At 43.6% G+C, this 14,408-nt stretch overlaps 2 protein-coding genes across 2 annotated transcripts; one reads left to right on the top strand and one right to left on the bottom strand.

Moving 5' to 3' along the window:
* The first annotated feature begins 329 nt into the window (after nucleotides 1–329).
* On the top strand, nucleotides 330–2,900 carry LOC127335358 (phosphoglycolate phosphatase 1A, chloroplastic). The gene is made up of 11 exons (XM_051362001.2): nucleotides 330–676; nucleotides 765–832; nucleotides 919–1,011; nucleotides 1,102–1,173; nucleotides 1,289–1,360; nucleotides 1,551–1,610; nucleotides 1,694–1,746; nucleotides 2,007–2,104; nucleotides 2,196–2,295; nucleotides 2,437–2,540; nucleotides 2,624–2,900. Exons 1-11 carry the CDS (start codon nucleotides 421–423, stop codon nucleotides 2,728–2,730), a joined length of 1,083 nt encoding a protein of 360 aa, XP_051217961.1. The 5' UTR covers nucleotides 330–420; the 3' UTR covers nucleotides 2,731–2,900.
* A 402-nt stretch (nucleotides 2,901–3,302) lies between these two features.
* Nucleotides 3,303–5,699, bottom strand: LOC127335356 (uncharacterized). The gene has a single exon (XM_051362000.2). The coding sequence runs from the start codon at nucleotides 5,405–5,407 to the stop codon at nucleotides 3,437–3,439; it is 1,971 nt and encodes a 656-aa protein (XP_051217960.1). The 5' UTR covers nucleotides 5,408–5,699; the 3' UTR covers nucleotides 3,303–3,436.
* Nucleotides 5,700–14,408: the final 8,709 nt, after the last annotated feature.

Below are 14,408 nucleotides of genomic sequence, written 5' to 3'. Positions count from 1 at the left end.
TTTTTTTTTTTTTTTTGCAGAATAGCGTGAGCTCCATTTGAACTTTCCGGGTTCTTGTTCGGATATATTAGGTAAGCCACGCTATGTCTTCTGAGTCTTGAACTCTTGATAAACCTTTTCTGATAATGGATGGACCAACCTCTCATTTCAAGAAAGATAATGATGCTCTCACAAGTCACAAGCCTCTCACGACTCCATGACAGATTTTTCCTACCTTTGAACTACAACCACAGCAACACTAGCCCACAATCCCAATCCCTCTCATCGGCCTTCCCAGCCACAAACCATGGACGCGCCACACCAACCTACACATCCATCGCATACGCATTACCGTTACACTGCTGAAACTGAAACCACACCAACCAAACGCCACCTGATCTCTGAAAAAAAACACCGAGCATCCCAACAGCAATAGCAGAGATGCTGCTGGCTCGCGCCTCCCCCAGCTTCCTCCCGTCCACCTCCTCGTCCCCTACCCCGTCGACGCCGACGCTGCCGCCGTGCGCGTCCTTCGGCAGGAACCAGCGCGCCGGCGGCGTCGGACTAACCGCGGCATCACCTCACTGCGCCGTCAGACGGCCAGTGATGGCGGCAGCGGGGGCAGTCCCGGCGGCGAAGCTTGAGGACGCCGAGGCGCTCATCGACTCCGTCGAAACCTTCATATTCGACTGCGATGGTGAGTGAAAGATAAGATCGATCGCCCAAGGCCTGCGTGCTTCCTGGAGCATACCTGAATTAACTGGCTCTCTTGTCTTGGCGCGTAGGGGTGATCTGGAAGGGCGACAAGCTGATCGACGGCGTGCCGGAGACGCTCGACCTGCTCAGATCAAAGGTCTGCTGCGAACTGTAACGGCTTTGGTAGATTCGCTGATTGGGCCATCTTCTCAGACTTCTTGCTGATTTCATCAAGGATTGCAGGGCAAAAGGCTGGTGTTCGTGACCAACAATTCGACCAAGTCGAGGAAGCAGTACGGGAAGAAGTTCGAATCGCTCGGACTGAGTGTCAACGAGGTATCTGTTCCTGTCATTAGCTGCTGTTCTGCATTGGTCAGTTTCTTCTCCTGCTAACTGGGGCTGGGACGATGATCAATATGCATGCAGGAAGAGATATTTGCATCGTCCTTCGCAGCTGCTGCCTACCTGGAGTCCATCGATTTCCCCAAAGATAAGAAGGTAAAATGCATCTTCGTCAGCCAACAGCGCACCATTTTTATGTGACTGCATTGCTTTGGTGCGCACATGATGTGCCACAGAATTCAAGGGCAAAGTTAACACTCGTATGGTTCAGGTTTATGTGATTGGAGAGGAAGGGATTCTCATAGAGCTGGAGTTGGCTGGCTTTCAGCACCTTGGTGGACCGGTATGTAACAAAGTACTCCTTTCTCTGTGACATCCATGATGAATTAAAATCATGTTTTCAGTGTTAGCATGTTAGTAATTTTTGGTAGACAATGTTGCATGCAAATCTGAAATCTGCATCGACTAACTGGAGTGAGTGAGACCTTGGACAAACTTACACACCTTTAGATAATATCACCGTGCTCGTGCAGACAGATGGTGACAAGAAGATTGAGCTAAAGCCTGGATTCTACATGGAGCATGACAAAGATGTCAGTATGATTATTGTTCCTCTTCTAGGTCACAGCAAAATTACTATGCTATGATGCAGTAATAATATTTGGGTTTGTCGCAGGTTGGAGCAGTTGTGGTTGGATTTGATCGCTACTTTAACTACTACAAAGTTCAGTAAGTACCTTCTTGTTCTCCCGTCTCGCCCAAGAAAAAGTGGACTTGGAAAAATAAAATAAGACTAAAGTTAGATGTAATTGGTTCAGTTAAGACTGTTAGGATTGTAAAAATTCAGATTAGTATTTGATTGCACGTTGAGTTATTTACTCATTTGATTTAGCACATGCAAGAGCAAGACCACAAACTCTACGTAATCTACAAAAGTTCGGTATTATCGATTACACATATGTAAACCTGTTACTTATTTACTTTTTAAGGTACGGAACGCTTTGCATACGCGAGAATCCTGGGTGCCTTTTCATTGCAACAAACAGGGACGCTGTCACTCATCTCACTGATGCCCAAGAGTGGGCAGGTTAGTCAGGCATTCCTACTCTTTCAACATATCGTCGCGCCCCTAATAAAAAAACATATCATCGTCCCTTGCTCAAACTTGGCTTGCTCAGGCGGCGGGTCGATGGTAGGCGCTGTTCTTGGCTCAACCAAACAAGAACCACTCGTCGTCGGGAAGCCGTCAACATTCATGATGGATTACCTGGCAAAGAAGTAAGGCTAACCGTGTCCCAGCAGCAGTAGTCCAGCTCCATGAATCCGTTTCCAGAAATCTGCAAGAAATAATGTTGTGAATCAGACAGCTGATGGCTAAGAATAGTTTTGAGATGTTTTACCTTTCTTCTTCGATGGCAGGTTTGGAATCACAACATCTCAGATATGCATGGTAGGTGACCGTTTGGATACCGACATTCTGTTTGGGCAAAATGGAGGCTGCAAAACTCTTCTGGTTCTCTCAGGTATCTTTGATCATAGTTGAACTCGTAGCACTTGCTCTGCCGATTTTGCATCGACACTAAGATTGGTCGTTTGCCTTCTACAGGTGTAACGTCTGTGGAGACACTTCAGAGCCCCAACAACACGATCCAGCCAGATTTCTACACTAACCAAATTTCTGATTTTCTCACCCTCAAAGCAGCAACAATGTGAACAAAAATGTGAACGGACTGTTTTAGCTGGGGGAGGCCCCTTACTTTTGTATAGCAACTAAGAGATCAAAAGGATGGTTTTTTTCCTTTTCATGACGATTTGTAATCGTGAGACCAGATCTTTATATGCAAGCATGTATTCAATGCAATATCAAATGGATCTGCTGCTTACTTTTCCTAGGCTCATGATTAACAATAAATAAACATAAGAGCTATGACAACCAAATATGCCTGGTTAAGGTTGAAATGTATACTGAGCAAATAATTATCGGTCAGAAATGTGACTAAGCACAGGACATACAGAGGGTAAATATGATCTCAGAAGAAAAAATGGCGAATAATAAGTAAAATCACCAACTCTCATGTTGCGTATGAGAAAAAATATTCCTCAAGAGAAGCATTACTCTTCTTATACACTAACATTACTAGCAACATGATACTACCAGGATTCAGTAAGTTACTAAAATATAGAAAAAAAAAGGGACATGCTCTGTACTTTTATGTACAGAAGTTCAAACACAAACTATCCAATCTGGTTCCCACTCTCTAAGCTGAAGCAAGAAGTGCACACAGTAGCATACCATGAGAATTTCATTATATCAGTAAAAACAAGAAGAATGCACTGTACAGATTGTAAAAAAAGCTCAGCCTAATGACAAAATTGCATGATGAAATCTATACAGTTTCAGTTGTACACTATTGTGCCTTTATTTTACTGATTTCTTTAAGCTGCTCAAGAATGTTAGCAAAGCTTCCTTCACATTTTGGCCCTTCGTTTGCCTCGCTTCTTGTGATGTGACACGCAAGCTCTCAAGACCACGGCCCAGGGAGGCAATCATGGGAACAGAAGGTGCAGCTGCGGCGGCACACTCAATCCCATCGCCATGCTTCACGAGGCCAGCGCATGCAACCATGCTAAAACCAAATGTTGCCCAAGGAGTTATTCTGAAAGGTCGGTTGCGCCTCTTTTGCATTATTTCATAGAACGATGTCCGCATCGCCAATATACTAGTTCCCTCTGCTGATGTTATAACAGTGTGTGTCACAGCTCGAATCTTCTCTGCTGAAGCCGTGAACTGGAAAGCAGATGACTTGGAACTAGCACTAACAACCCCATGAGAGAGGAGCTTGCTTAATACAACGCCGGCATGTCTTTGCAGCTTCATTAAGCCATACTTTAAAACCACTGGAGTTTTATAGGGAGCCAAATTAAAAACAGCAGAAGCCTGAACAGTTTTTGACAAAGATGAAAAACCAAGAATTGCTGTTCCTCCTGCACCAACTGCGACGACAGGTTTCTCAGCTATCCAACTCTTTTTATCAGTGCTGTCCAACGGCAGCTCACTGCTATCACCGTCGGTTTTGTTGCCATAATGACTGAAGCACTTGCCAGCTAATTGTGTGATCTCCAAAGGAACAGGAGTGTTCCAGTGTCTCCTTATTCCAGCTAAGCAGCTGGCATCAACCACAGCCACGACGGAACCAAACTCCCTTAGTTGACTTCTGAGAGCTTGAACGAGAAGAATGTGGCACTTCTCCTCAGAAGGGAGTTCAGCAAACTCCAGCTTTTTTTCCGAACCATGATTATCTTTGGTATCAATGCGGCGTCTCCCTGCATTGTTTAAACATATTCTGAGAGCCTCTATTGCAATTCCAAATGCATAGACATCAGATAACATTTCACTGCAAATTGGCTTCCCCTTGTGAACCTGAGTGAGCAACATCTGCACAGAAGACATAGCCTTCACGATCGCCGGAGTGTCGATAAATATAGCATAAAGGTCGGCGAGCAAAGGGTAGACAGTTTGCGCAAAAAGTGGAGGCTCATATCCGTCGGCTGGCTTGCATTCTGACAATTTGCTCTCGGTAGCAGCGGTGGAAGAGATTGCTTGGGACAGCAACAAGTTAGCAGTTGGAGCTAGCGACTTCAGGATCTGCCTCCCATGATCATCAACAAGGCATATCTTCCTGACATTGGAGCTCGCTGCTGAAGTGGCACTCTGAGGGAACAAGCAGCTGCCCTGTAGTTTCTGTCCAGAGTTATCATCCATGGCGGTCTGAGGGAGCGAGCAGGTAGTCTTGGAGTCCTGAGCTGAGGTATTGTCTGAACTTTTTTCGTTGCTCGATCCACCACCCCCATTGCAGTTCTTCTCATACGGAGAGCCGAGCAAGAGAAAATGCGACCCTGTCTCCTCCGCGGCCTTCTTGGCAGCCAACAGGTGGCCGTAGAAGCCGACCCCGAAAATCTCCTGCAGGACCTGGCAGGCGGCAGATTTCACATAGTGCTCCTTGCTCTTCTTCTCGGTGACGCAGCGCTTGATCACCTGGAACGGCGAGGCCGGCACGCCGCCCGCCCCGCCCTGGGCCAGGCACTCCTCCTCGATCCAGACGTCGTCGACCTCGGCGTGCGCGACCTGGGTGATGACGGCCCCGGGGCGCACCGCCCGGATCAGGCGGCCGGCGTCCGCGGCGGACTGCTCGGACAGGTTCTGCGCCGCGAGGATGTAGATCAGCCCCCGCGACTCGGGCTCCCGGAGCGCGAGCACGAACTGCTTCGTCTCCTCCGGGACCGCGAGCGTGCGCACCAGCCGCGCGGACGCGCCCAGGTCGTCGTCCTCCTTCAGGCGGGCGGAGAGCGGCCACAGGGTTTGGAGGAACGAGAGCAGCGCCGTCGCCATGGGCGCCGCATCAGCGGGTTTGCTCCGCCGGCGAGTTCCGATCAGACGGGGAGGGGGCTGACTTGCCCCTTGCCCCTCTTGTTAATTCGTCCGCTCGGGGCCCTGATTTGGCGGCTGATGGGATTGCTCCTTGGCAGCAGCAGCAGCAGGTTCCGGTCCGCCGCTGCTCGCCGCCGGCGGCGGGCGGCGGTGGCTGAGATGGGGCGGCGGACGAAAGCGCAGGGCTGCGGGAATTTGGGTGGCGTGCGGCGGGTGACCTGCCCTAGGATTTCTTATTGAAACTCCTTTTTTGTTTTCTCTCCTATATCGGGTTTCTGCTATAGTACTCCGTACGAGTTTTCTTTTTCTGTTCTGGACGCGCCCGACCCTTTCCAGACCCCGTTTCTGTCACGGTCGCCCATCGGTCGGTGGACATGGTTGGGTGGAACCGGGAAAGACTTTGAACCTAGGTCAATATCACCACTCTTTTGGCCAAGGATTTGGAAGTGTGTGTTCTGAACAATGTTACTCCCTCCGTCCCGATTTAATTAACTTGATTGTCTTTTTGCGAAATCCCCCCTGCCTTTTCTTGTTTTCGGAGCGGGAGATCCTACGTTGCCGAGTCAAGCGGTCAATCCAGCCCCGCGACGCATCCCACGCCCTATCCCACTCATCGTCCAGTCCTCTTCCTCCCCATGACGGACAGTCCTCCACCACCTCCCCATGGCGGGGTGATCCGCGGCAGGCAGAGGCAGGTGGCGGAGGTGCCTCTCCGGCAGCGTCGTGAGGCTGAGGTCTGGCGTGCTGGGATCGCTGACGAGCTCGGATCAATGAAGAGTTGGAGGCCATATTAGAGGGATCGCAGGCGCTGTGGCGATCTGGAATCTTGGCGAGCCTGGGGGCAGGCGGGTGACGGAGGCGCTGGATGATCCCTGCGAGCGGAGACGCTGGATCAATCCCAGCTAGCGAGCGGAGGAAGCGCTCGATCGATCCCAGCAGCTCGGATCCATCGATCAGCTAGCGGAGTTGCTGGGTACCGAGCTGGATGGATCTGAGCGGACAGATTTATGATTGCGCTGTAAAGATCTCAAAATATTGAAGGAGATATGCCCTAGAGGCAATAATAAAGTAGTTATTATTTATATCTTTATGTTTATGATAAATGTTTATATATCATGCTATAATTGTATTAACCGAAACATTAGTACATGTGTGATATGTAGAAAACAAGAAGTCCCTAGTATGCCTCTTAAACTAGCTTGTTGATTAATGGATGATTAGTTTCATAATCATGAACATTGGATGTTATTAATAACAAGGTTATGTCATTGTGTGAATGATATAATGGACACACCCAATTAAGCGTAGCATAAGATCTAAATCATTAAGTTATTTGCTATAAGCTTTTGATACATAGTTACCTAGTCCTTATGACCATGAGATCATGTAAATCACTTATACCGGAAAGGTACTTTGATTACACCAAACACCACTGCGTAAATGGGTGGCTATAAAGGTGGGATTAAGTATCCGGAAAGTATGAGTTGAGGCATATGGATCAACAGTGGGATTTGTCCATCCCGATGACGGATAGATATACTCTGGGCCCTCTCGGTGGAATGTCGTCTAATGTCTTGCAAGCATATGAATGAGTTCATAAGAGACCACATACCACGGTACGAGTAAAGAGTACTTGTCAGGAGACGAGGTTGAACAAGGTATAGAGTGATACCGAAGATCAAACCTCGGACAAGTAAAATATCGCGAGACAAAGGGAATTGGTAATATATGTGTATGGTTCATTCGATCACTAAAGTCATCGTTGAATATGTGGGAGCCATTATGGATCTCCAGAGATCCCGCTATTGGTTATTGGTCGGAGTGAGTACTCAACCATGTCCGCATAGTTCTCGAACCGTAGGGTGACACACTTAAAGTTGGATGTTGAAATGGTAGCACTTGAATTATGGAATGGAGTTCGAATATTTGTTCGGAGTCCGGATGAGATCCCGGACATCACGAGGAGTTAGGAATGGTCCGGAGAATAAGATTCATATATAGGATGTCATTTTATGTGAAATAAAATGTCGCGGAAGGTTCTATGGAAGGTTCTAGAAGGTTCTAGAAAAGTCCGGAAGAAACCACCAAGGAAGGTGGAGTCCACAAGGGACTCCACCTCCATGGCCGGCCAGCCCTAGTGGGGTGGAGTCCCAAGTGGACTCCACCATAGGGGGCCGGCCACCCCCACATGGGAGGTGGGAATCCCACTTTTGGGTGGGAGTCCTAGTTGGGCTAGGTTTGCCCCTCCTATGGAAGGTTTTGGTTTCGGGTCTTATTCGAAGACTTGGACACCAACACTTGGGATCCACCTATATAATGAGGGGCCAAGGGAGGGGGCCGGACACCCCAAGACCATAGCTTGGCCGCCCCCCTTGAGTGGCCGGCCACCCCCTCCCAAACCCTAGCTTTGCTCCTCCACTTCATATTGCCCGCGTAGCTTAGCGAAGCTCCGCCGACTTCTACACCGCCACCGACACCACGCCGTCGTCTTTGTCGGATTCAAGAGGAGCTACTACTTCCGCTGCCCGCTGGAACGGGGAGGTGGACGTCGTCTTCATCAACAACCGAACGTGTGACCGAGTACGGAGGTCTTTGCCCGTTCGTGGCGCCGGAACCGATCGTGATCAAGATCTTCTACGCGCTTTTGCAAGCGGCAAGTGATCGTCTGCGCAGCAACAAGAGCCTCATCTTGTAGGCTTTGGAATCTCTTCAAGGGTGAGACTCGATACCCCCTCGTTGCTACCGTCTTCTAGATTGCATCTTGGCTTGGATTGCGTGTTCGCGGTAGGAAAATTTTTGTTTTCTATGCAACGTTATCCTACGGTGGTATCGCAGCCGTGTCTATGCATAGATGGTTGCACGAGTAGAACACAATGGTTTGTGGGCGTTGATGCTCTTGTTATCTTTAGTTTGAGTACTTTGCATCTTTATGGCATAGTGGGATGAAGCGGCTCGGACTAACTTTACATGACCGCGTTCATGAGACTTGTTCCTCGTTCGACATGCAACTTGTATTGCATAAGAGGCTTTGCGGGTGTCTGTCTCTCCTACTATAGTAAAGATTCAATTTACTCTTCTATTGACAACATTAGTATCAACGTTGTGGTTCATGTTCGTAGGTAGATTAGATCTATATCAAAAACCCTAAACCACGTAAAATATGCAAACCAAATTAGAGAGCGTCTAACTTGTTTTTGCAGGGTTTGGTGATGTGATATGGCCATAATGTGATGATGAATATGTATGAGATGATCATTATTGTATTGTGGCAACCGGCAGGAGCCTTATGGTTGTCTTTAAATTTCATGTTGAGTAGTATTTCAAAGTAGTTGTAATAGTTGCTACATGGAGGACAATCATGAAGACGGTGCCATTGACCTTGGTGCTTCGCCGACGATGATGGAGATCATGCCCGAAGATGATGGAGATCATGTCCGTGCTTTGGAGATGAAGATCAAAGGCGCAAAGACAAAAGGGCCATATCATATCACATATGAACTGCATGTGATGTTAATCCTTTTATGCATCTTATTTTGCTTAGATCGCGACGGTAGCATTATAAGATGATCCCTCACATTAATATCAAGATAATAAAGTGTTCTTCCCTCGTATGCACCGTTGCATTGTTCGACGTTTTGAAGCATCTCGTGATGATCGGGTGTGATAAACTCGACATACAACTGGTGTAAGCCATGTTGCGCACGCGGAATACTTGGGTTTGCTTGACGAGCCTAGCATGTACGTACATGGCCTCGGGACAACGAAACCGAAAGGTTGAACACGAGTCATATGGATGATATGATCAACATGTTGATGTTCACCATTGAAGCTACATCATCTCACGTGATGATCGGTTTTTGGTGTAGTGAATTTGGATCGTGTACCACTTAACAACTATGAGGGATGTTGTATTAAGTGGGAGTTCATTAGTAATTAGATTAAAACATGAACTAATTATCATAAACATAGTCTGAGTAGTATTTTGAATTATTTTTGTAGTATTGGCATCCGTTTACTACTATGCGCTAGTCTTGTTATTGAGATAGAAATACTGTTAAAATCTGACAAGAAACTTTACGGATTGGTACCGTATTGTTAAAGAATCAAGAATTGATTAAGTCCTATTGCAAACTTTTAGTAAACCTCACATTGTTGATTCAAAGAGCTATGGTTTCAATTAGTACCTAAAGTTATCTTGTCTCCGTGAAACTTGAAGTTCAAATCTGTTTGAAAAGTAAGGAGCTGAAAATTTAGTTTTCAGAAATAATCAAGGTATGAGATATATGTGATATCTAAGACCTTATTGCAAGATGATAGAATATAATTTGGTGAGACTACATAAACTCATAAGTTTTATGGGAATGTATGAAGGTTGAAGACGCAAGACGTCACAATCCTCCAGCTATTGGGGCACTAATGATATTCGCATATCCATGAAGTTATCATCCTTAGTATGCACCGTTGCTAAGACTCGTCGTTTCGAAGCATCACGTGATGATCGGGTGTTATAGATTCTACGTGTGCTTACAATGGGTGCAAGCTAGATTTGCACATGCAAATACCAAGGTTAAAACTTTACGAGCCTAGCATGTACAGACATGGCCTCGGAAAGTCGTCATGATATGATGGATAAAACTATGAGTGAAATTGTTCATCATATTACAAAGTTACTAATAGTGAAATCTGATACACTTGTCATATGATGATCAACTTCAAAGTAAGAACCTCAAGGTTATTGGTATTTGACCAACAAACCTAGAAGTTAATGATATTGAAGTGTTTTTCTGAATAATGAGGAAAGCTAAAAAGAGAAACTACAAAAGATATTTTGGCAGAAAGAAAAGAAAAGACTAGAAAGTCTAGCTCAGGTGTATATCAATGATATACATGTTATGGATGTATTCCTCGTTTGGTCCAATGAAATTCTTGGGTATTTGTACCATATTGGTTGGTATGAAGTGTCATACAAAACAACGCAATACAAGAATACAATGGCCTAAGTGACTGACAAGGAATATGATAAGAATGTTCGCCTGGAACAAAAATAAAGTGTTATTATGTTCGTCGTTGGCATTCTATCTAGCCCTTAGGATTTATAATAAAGAGCTTAATAAATTGTTATTTTGCTCTGGTCAAATGAAAACAATGAGTTGTTCAAATTATGACATTACTCCATGTATGATGGATAAGTTATTATAAATCTTAAATGGTGAAACACACATACATAACACTGACGCTAAAAATGCCATAAGGCAAATGATTTGAATTCCACTTATTTGTGGAACCGCAATTTAGGTCATGTTAGAAAGGATCGCATGAAGGAACTCCATGAAAATGGATTTTTGGAGTCATTCGATTTGTTGAATCGTTTGGCACTTGCAAAATCTTTTCTAAAAGGTAATGACTGAAATACCGTTCATAGGCCGAAGAGTTGAACGGGCAACTAACTTAGTGAAAACATACATAATGATATATGTGGTTCACTGGGCATAGTTGTGTGCGAAAGATTCTTCTACTTCATGAAAACTTTCAAACAATGAATTGAGTATATATGTGGATATATTCAATAAGGAAAAGTTTGAAACATTTGAATAGGATTCAAATAAATTTCAGCATGAAGTGGAAATCATCGTAATAGAAATCAAATATCTATGATTGGATCATGGTGGAAATATTTGAATTACGAGTTTTAGCGAACATCTAAGAGAGTTATGAAATTGTTCTACAACTTACGTTTCTTGGAGTATCATAGTGATGATGAAGTATCCAAGAGATATATCCAAACTTTGTTGGATCAATGATGAGATAAAATATTGATGCCATTATATTTTTGTGGATTATGCTTTAGTGACTACCGCTTTTACACTTTGAATAGAGCATCATCATGATCCGTTGAAATGACACCATACAAGTTATGGCATGGGTATAAACCCTAAGAGTCAACCAAAATCGGATGAATGTCTTTGTTGGTTATCCCAGAGATTTCATTGGGAATTCTTCCCACGAGACAAAGACAAAAGTGTTTGTCAATGTTTCTTATTTCCGAGAAATTGTTTCGAGTGAAGTATTTGAGTGGGAGGACAATATAATTTGATAAGGTTTATGAACCTGAGCATAATGATCGAGTAGCGCAGCATCGGAATTGGTTTCGGAAGCGGCCACGGCGATCATGGCTCTCATGACTACAAAATGTTTTAGCCATGGAGATCGAAGTACATATTGAACCTTGTAGGTATGGTTTACTTTGTGATCAAATAAATGATTTGTGGACAAAGGATTGATTTTGATCAATGATAAACCAACTACAAAACAAAGAAGTTATGGTGGGCCCTGACTCCATTAAAATGGCCATGCGCCATGAAATCCAAGATAGATGAATACTTTATGAAAGTAAATGGATCTATGAAATTGATAGACTTGGATGAAATATCCTTGAAGAAAGCTTGACTTATCGAAAAATTGTTTACGACAAAGTTCAAAGAGTTGAATACGATAAGATTAGATCTTCCGTAGCAATGCTTATAATCTATGTGGATTATTCTAGTAATCACTACATATTTCTTTTATGAGATATGCTAGTAGGATGGCAAAATACACTACTTAACAGAAGTATGTATACAAGATACAACCAAGAGTTTTGCTGGTCCGTGGAATACTAGATAGGTATACAAGCTTCAATTGGATGAAGTAAGTATCACGGAGTTGGAATCTTCACCAGATGAAATAGTCAAAGAGTTTTTGATTTCATCAGAGACGATGAAGAGGCTTGCATTTGCAAGAAATTAAGTGGGAGCGCTAAGACACATTTATAATACTTTATGTAGGTGACATATAGTTGGTTATAAATGATGTAATTATATACTTGATTAAAAGGTTTCATTGAGAATTAACTTCAATGAAAGGATATGGACTGAAACAAATTTAGTGTCAAGATCTATGAAGATAGATTGAAACACATAAATAAGTTTAAGTCAAAGTACATATGATGGATATTGAAGTAGTTCAATATAGAAATATTAAGAAAATGTTCTTGTCATGTGAAGGTTTAACAAGACTTGAGTGTATCTGACACTCAATGAGTAAAAACACATGAGTGATTATAGATCACGAATAATATGTACACAATCAGATATCATGTGCTATAAAGTGTTATGAGCATATACCAGAATGATTCATATGATGATCATTGGACGACAGTAAGAATATCCTTGAGTACTTTAGAAGAACTAAGGATATATATATATTTTTGTATGAAGAAATGACAAACAAATCGCTGTAAGGTGTTACACCGATATTGGTTTTGTCACATATAAAATATAATTTCAATCTCAAATTAGACTAAGTGTTGTTTAAAAGGTAGCACAATGAGCTAGAAGTTGTCTATGCTAGATTTAGAAGAGTTCTAAATATTGTGACGGATTCTACAAAAGAAGGCAGAGTATGTCATTGTTTTGACAATGACAAAGGATGTTAAGTCAAGAGGTTCTTTGAGAACATGGTGTAGTTCCGACGGAATCAGAACTTTGAAGCTATATTGTGTATGACAATATTAGTGACATATTTCAGATCGCGGAATTAAGGTTCCACCAGAAGACCAAACATATTTAATGCCGACTCATTTGGAAATGAGTGATGCGTTGAGACGCAAATGAATTACAAAATACATACGTTTCTGAGCGTGTCAGATCCGTTGACTAAAAACCTCTCCCGTGAGCAATACATGATAAAACACCGGAAGGTCAAGGTGTTATATCTTTACAAATGTAAACTAGATTATTGACTCTAGTGCAAGTGGGAGACTGAAGGAGATATGCCCTAGAGGCAATAATAAAGTAGTTATTATTTATATCTTTATGTTTATGATAAATGTTTATATATCATGCTATAATTGTATTAACCGAAACATTAGTACATGTGTGATATGTAGAAAACAAGAAGTCCCTAGTATGCCTCTTAAACTAGCTTGTTGATTAATGGATGATTAGTTTCATAATCATGAACATTGGATGTTATTAATAACAAGGTTATGTCATTGTGTGAATGATATAATGGACACACCCAATTAAGCGTAGCATAAGATCTCGTCATTAAGTTATTTGCTATAAGCTTTTGATACATAGTTACCTAGTCCTTATGACCATGAGATCATGTAAATCACTTATACCGGAAAGGTACTTTGATTACACCAAACACCACTGCGTAAATGGGTGGCTATAAAGGTGGGATTAAGTATCCGGAAAGTATGAGTTGAGGCATATGGATCAACAGTGGGATTTGTCCATCCCGATGACGGATAGATATACTCTGGGCCCTCTCGGTGGAATGTCGTCTAATGTCTTGCAAGCATATGAATGAGTTCATAAGAGACCACATACCACGGTACGAGTAAAGAGTACTTGTCAGGAGACGAGGTTGAACAAGGTATAGAGTGATACCGAAGATCAAACCTCGGACAAGTAAAATATCGCGAGACAAAGGGAATTGGTAATATATGTGTATGGTTCATTCGATCACTAAAGTCATCGTTGAATATGTGGGAGCCATTATGGATCTCCAGATCCCGCTATTGGTTATTGGTCGGAGTGAGTACTCAACCATGTCCGCATAGTTCTCGAACCGTAGGGTGACACACTTAAAGTTGGATGTTGAAATGGTAGCACTTGAATTATGGAATGGAGTTCGAATATTTGTTCAGAGTCCCGGATGAGATCCCGGACATCACGAGGAGTTCAGGAATGGTCAGTATAATAAGATTCATATATAGGATGTCATTTTATGTGAAATAAAATGTCGCGGAAGGTTCTATGGAAGGTTCTAGAAGGTTCTAGAAAAGTCCGGAAGAAACCACCAAGGAAGGTGGAGTCCACAAGGGACTCCACCTCCATGGCCGGCCAGCCCTAGTGGGGGTGGAGTCCCAAGTGGACTCCACCATAGGGGGCCGGCCACCCCCCACATGGGAGGT

Source organism: Lolium perenne, chromosome 2 (assembly GCF_019359855.2).
Source record: "Lolium perenne isolate Kyuss_39 chromosome 2, Kyuss_2.0, whole genome shotgun sequence".
In the NCBI taxonomy this organism is placed as follows: Eukaryota; Viridiplantae; Streptophyta; class Magnoliopsida; order Poales; family Poaceae; genus Lolium; species Lolium perenne.
The sequence above is the reverse complement of the archived record's forward strand: the minus strand, read 5'-3'. Positions and strand labels throughout refer to the sequence as shown.

Excerpts from the sequence above, each read along its gene's own strand:
- LOC127335358 (XM_051362001.2), top strand. The coding sequence starts at position 421 with ATGCTGCTGGCTCGCGCCTCCCCCAGCTTCCTCCCGTCCACCTCCTCG. Across the intron at positions 1,012-1,101 it reads TCGGACTGAGTGTCAACGAG|GAAGAGATATTTGCATCGTC; the intron begins GTATCTGTTCCT and ends ATATGCATGCAG. Across the intron at positions 1,174-1,288 it reads ATTTCCCCAAAGATAAGAAG|GTTTATGTGATTGGAGAGGA; the intron begins GTAAAATGCATC and ends CGTATGGTTCAG.
- LOC127335356 (XM_051362000.2), bottom strand. The coding sequence starts at position 5,407 with ATGGCGACGGCGCTGCTCTCGTTCCTCCAAACCCTGTGGCCGCTCTCC.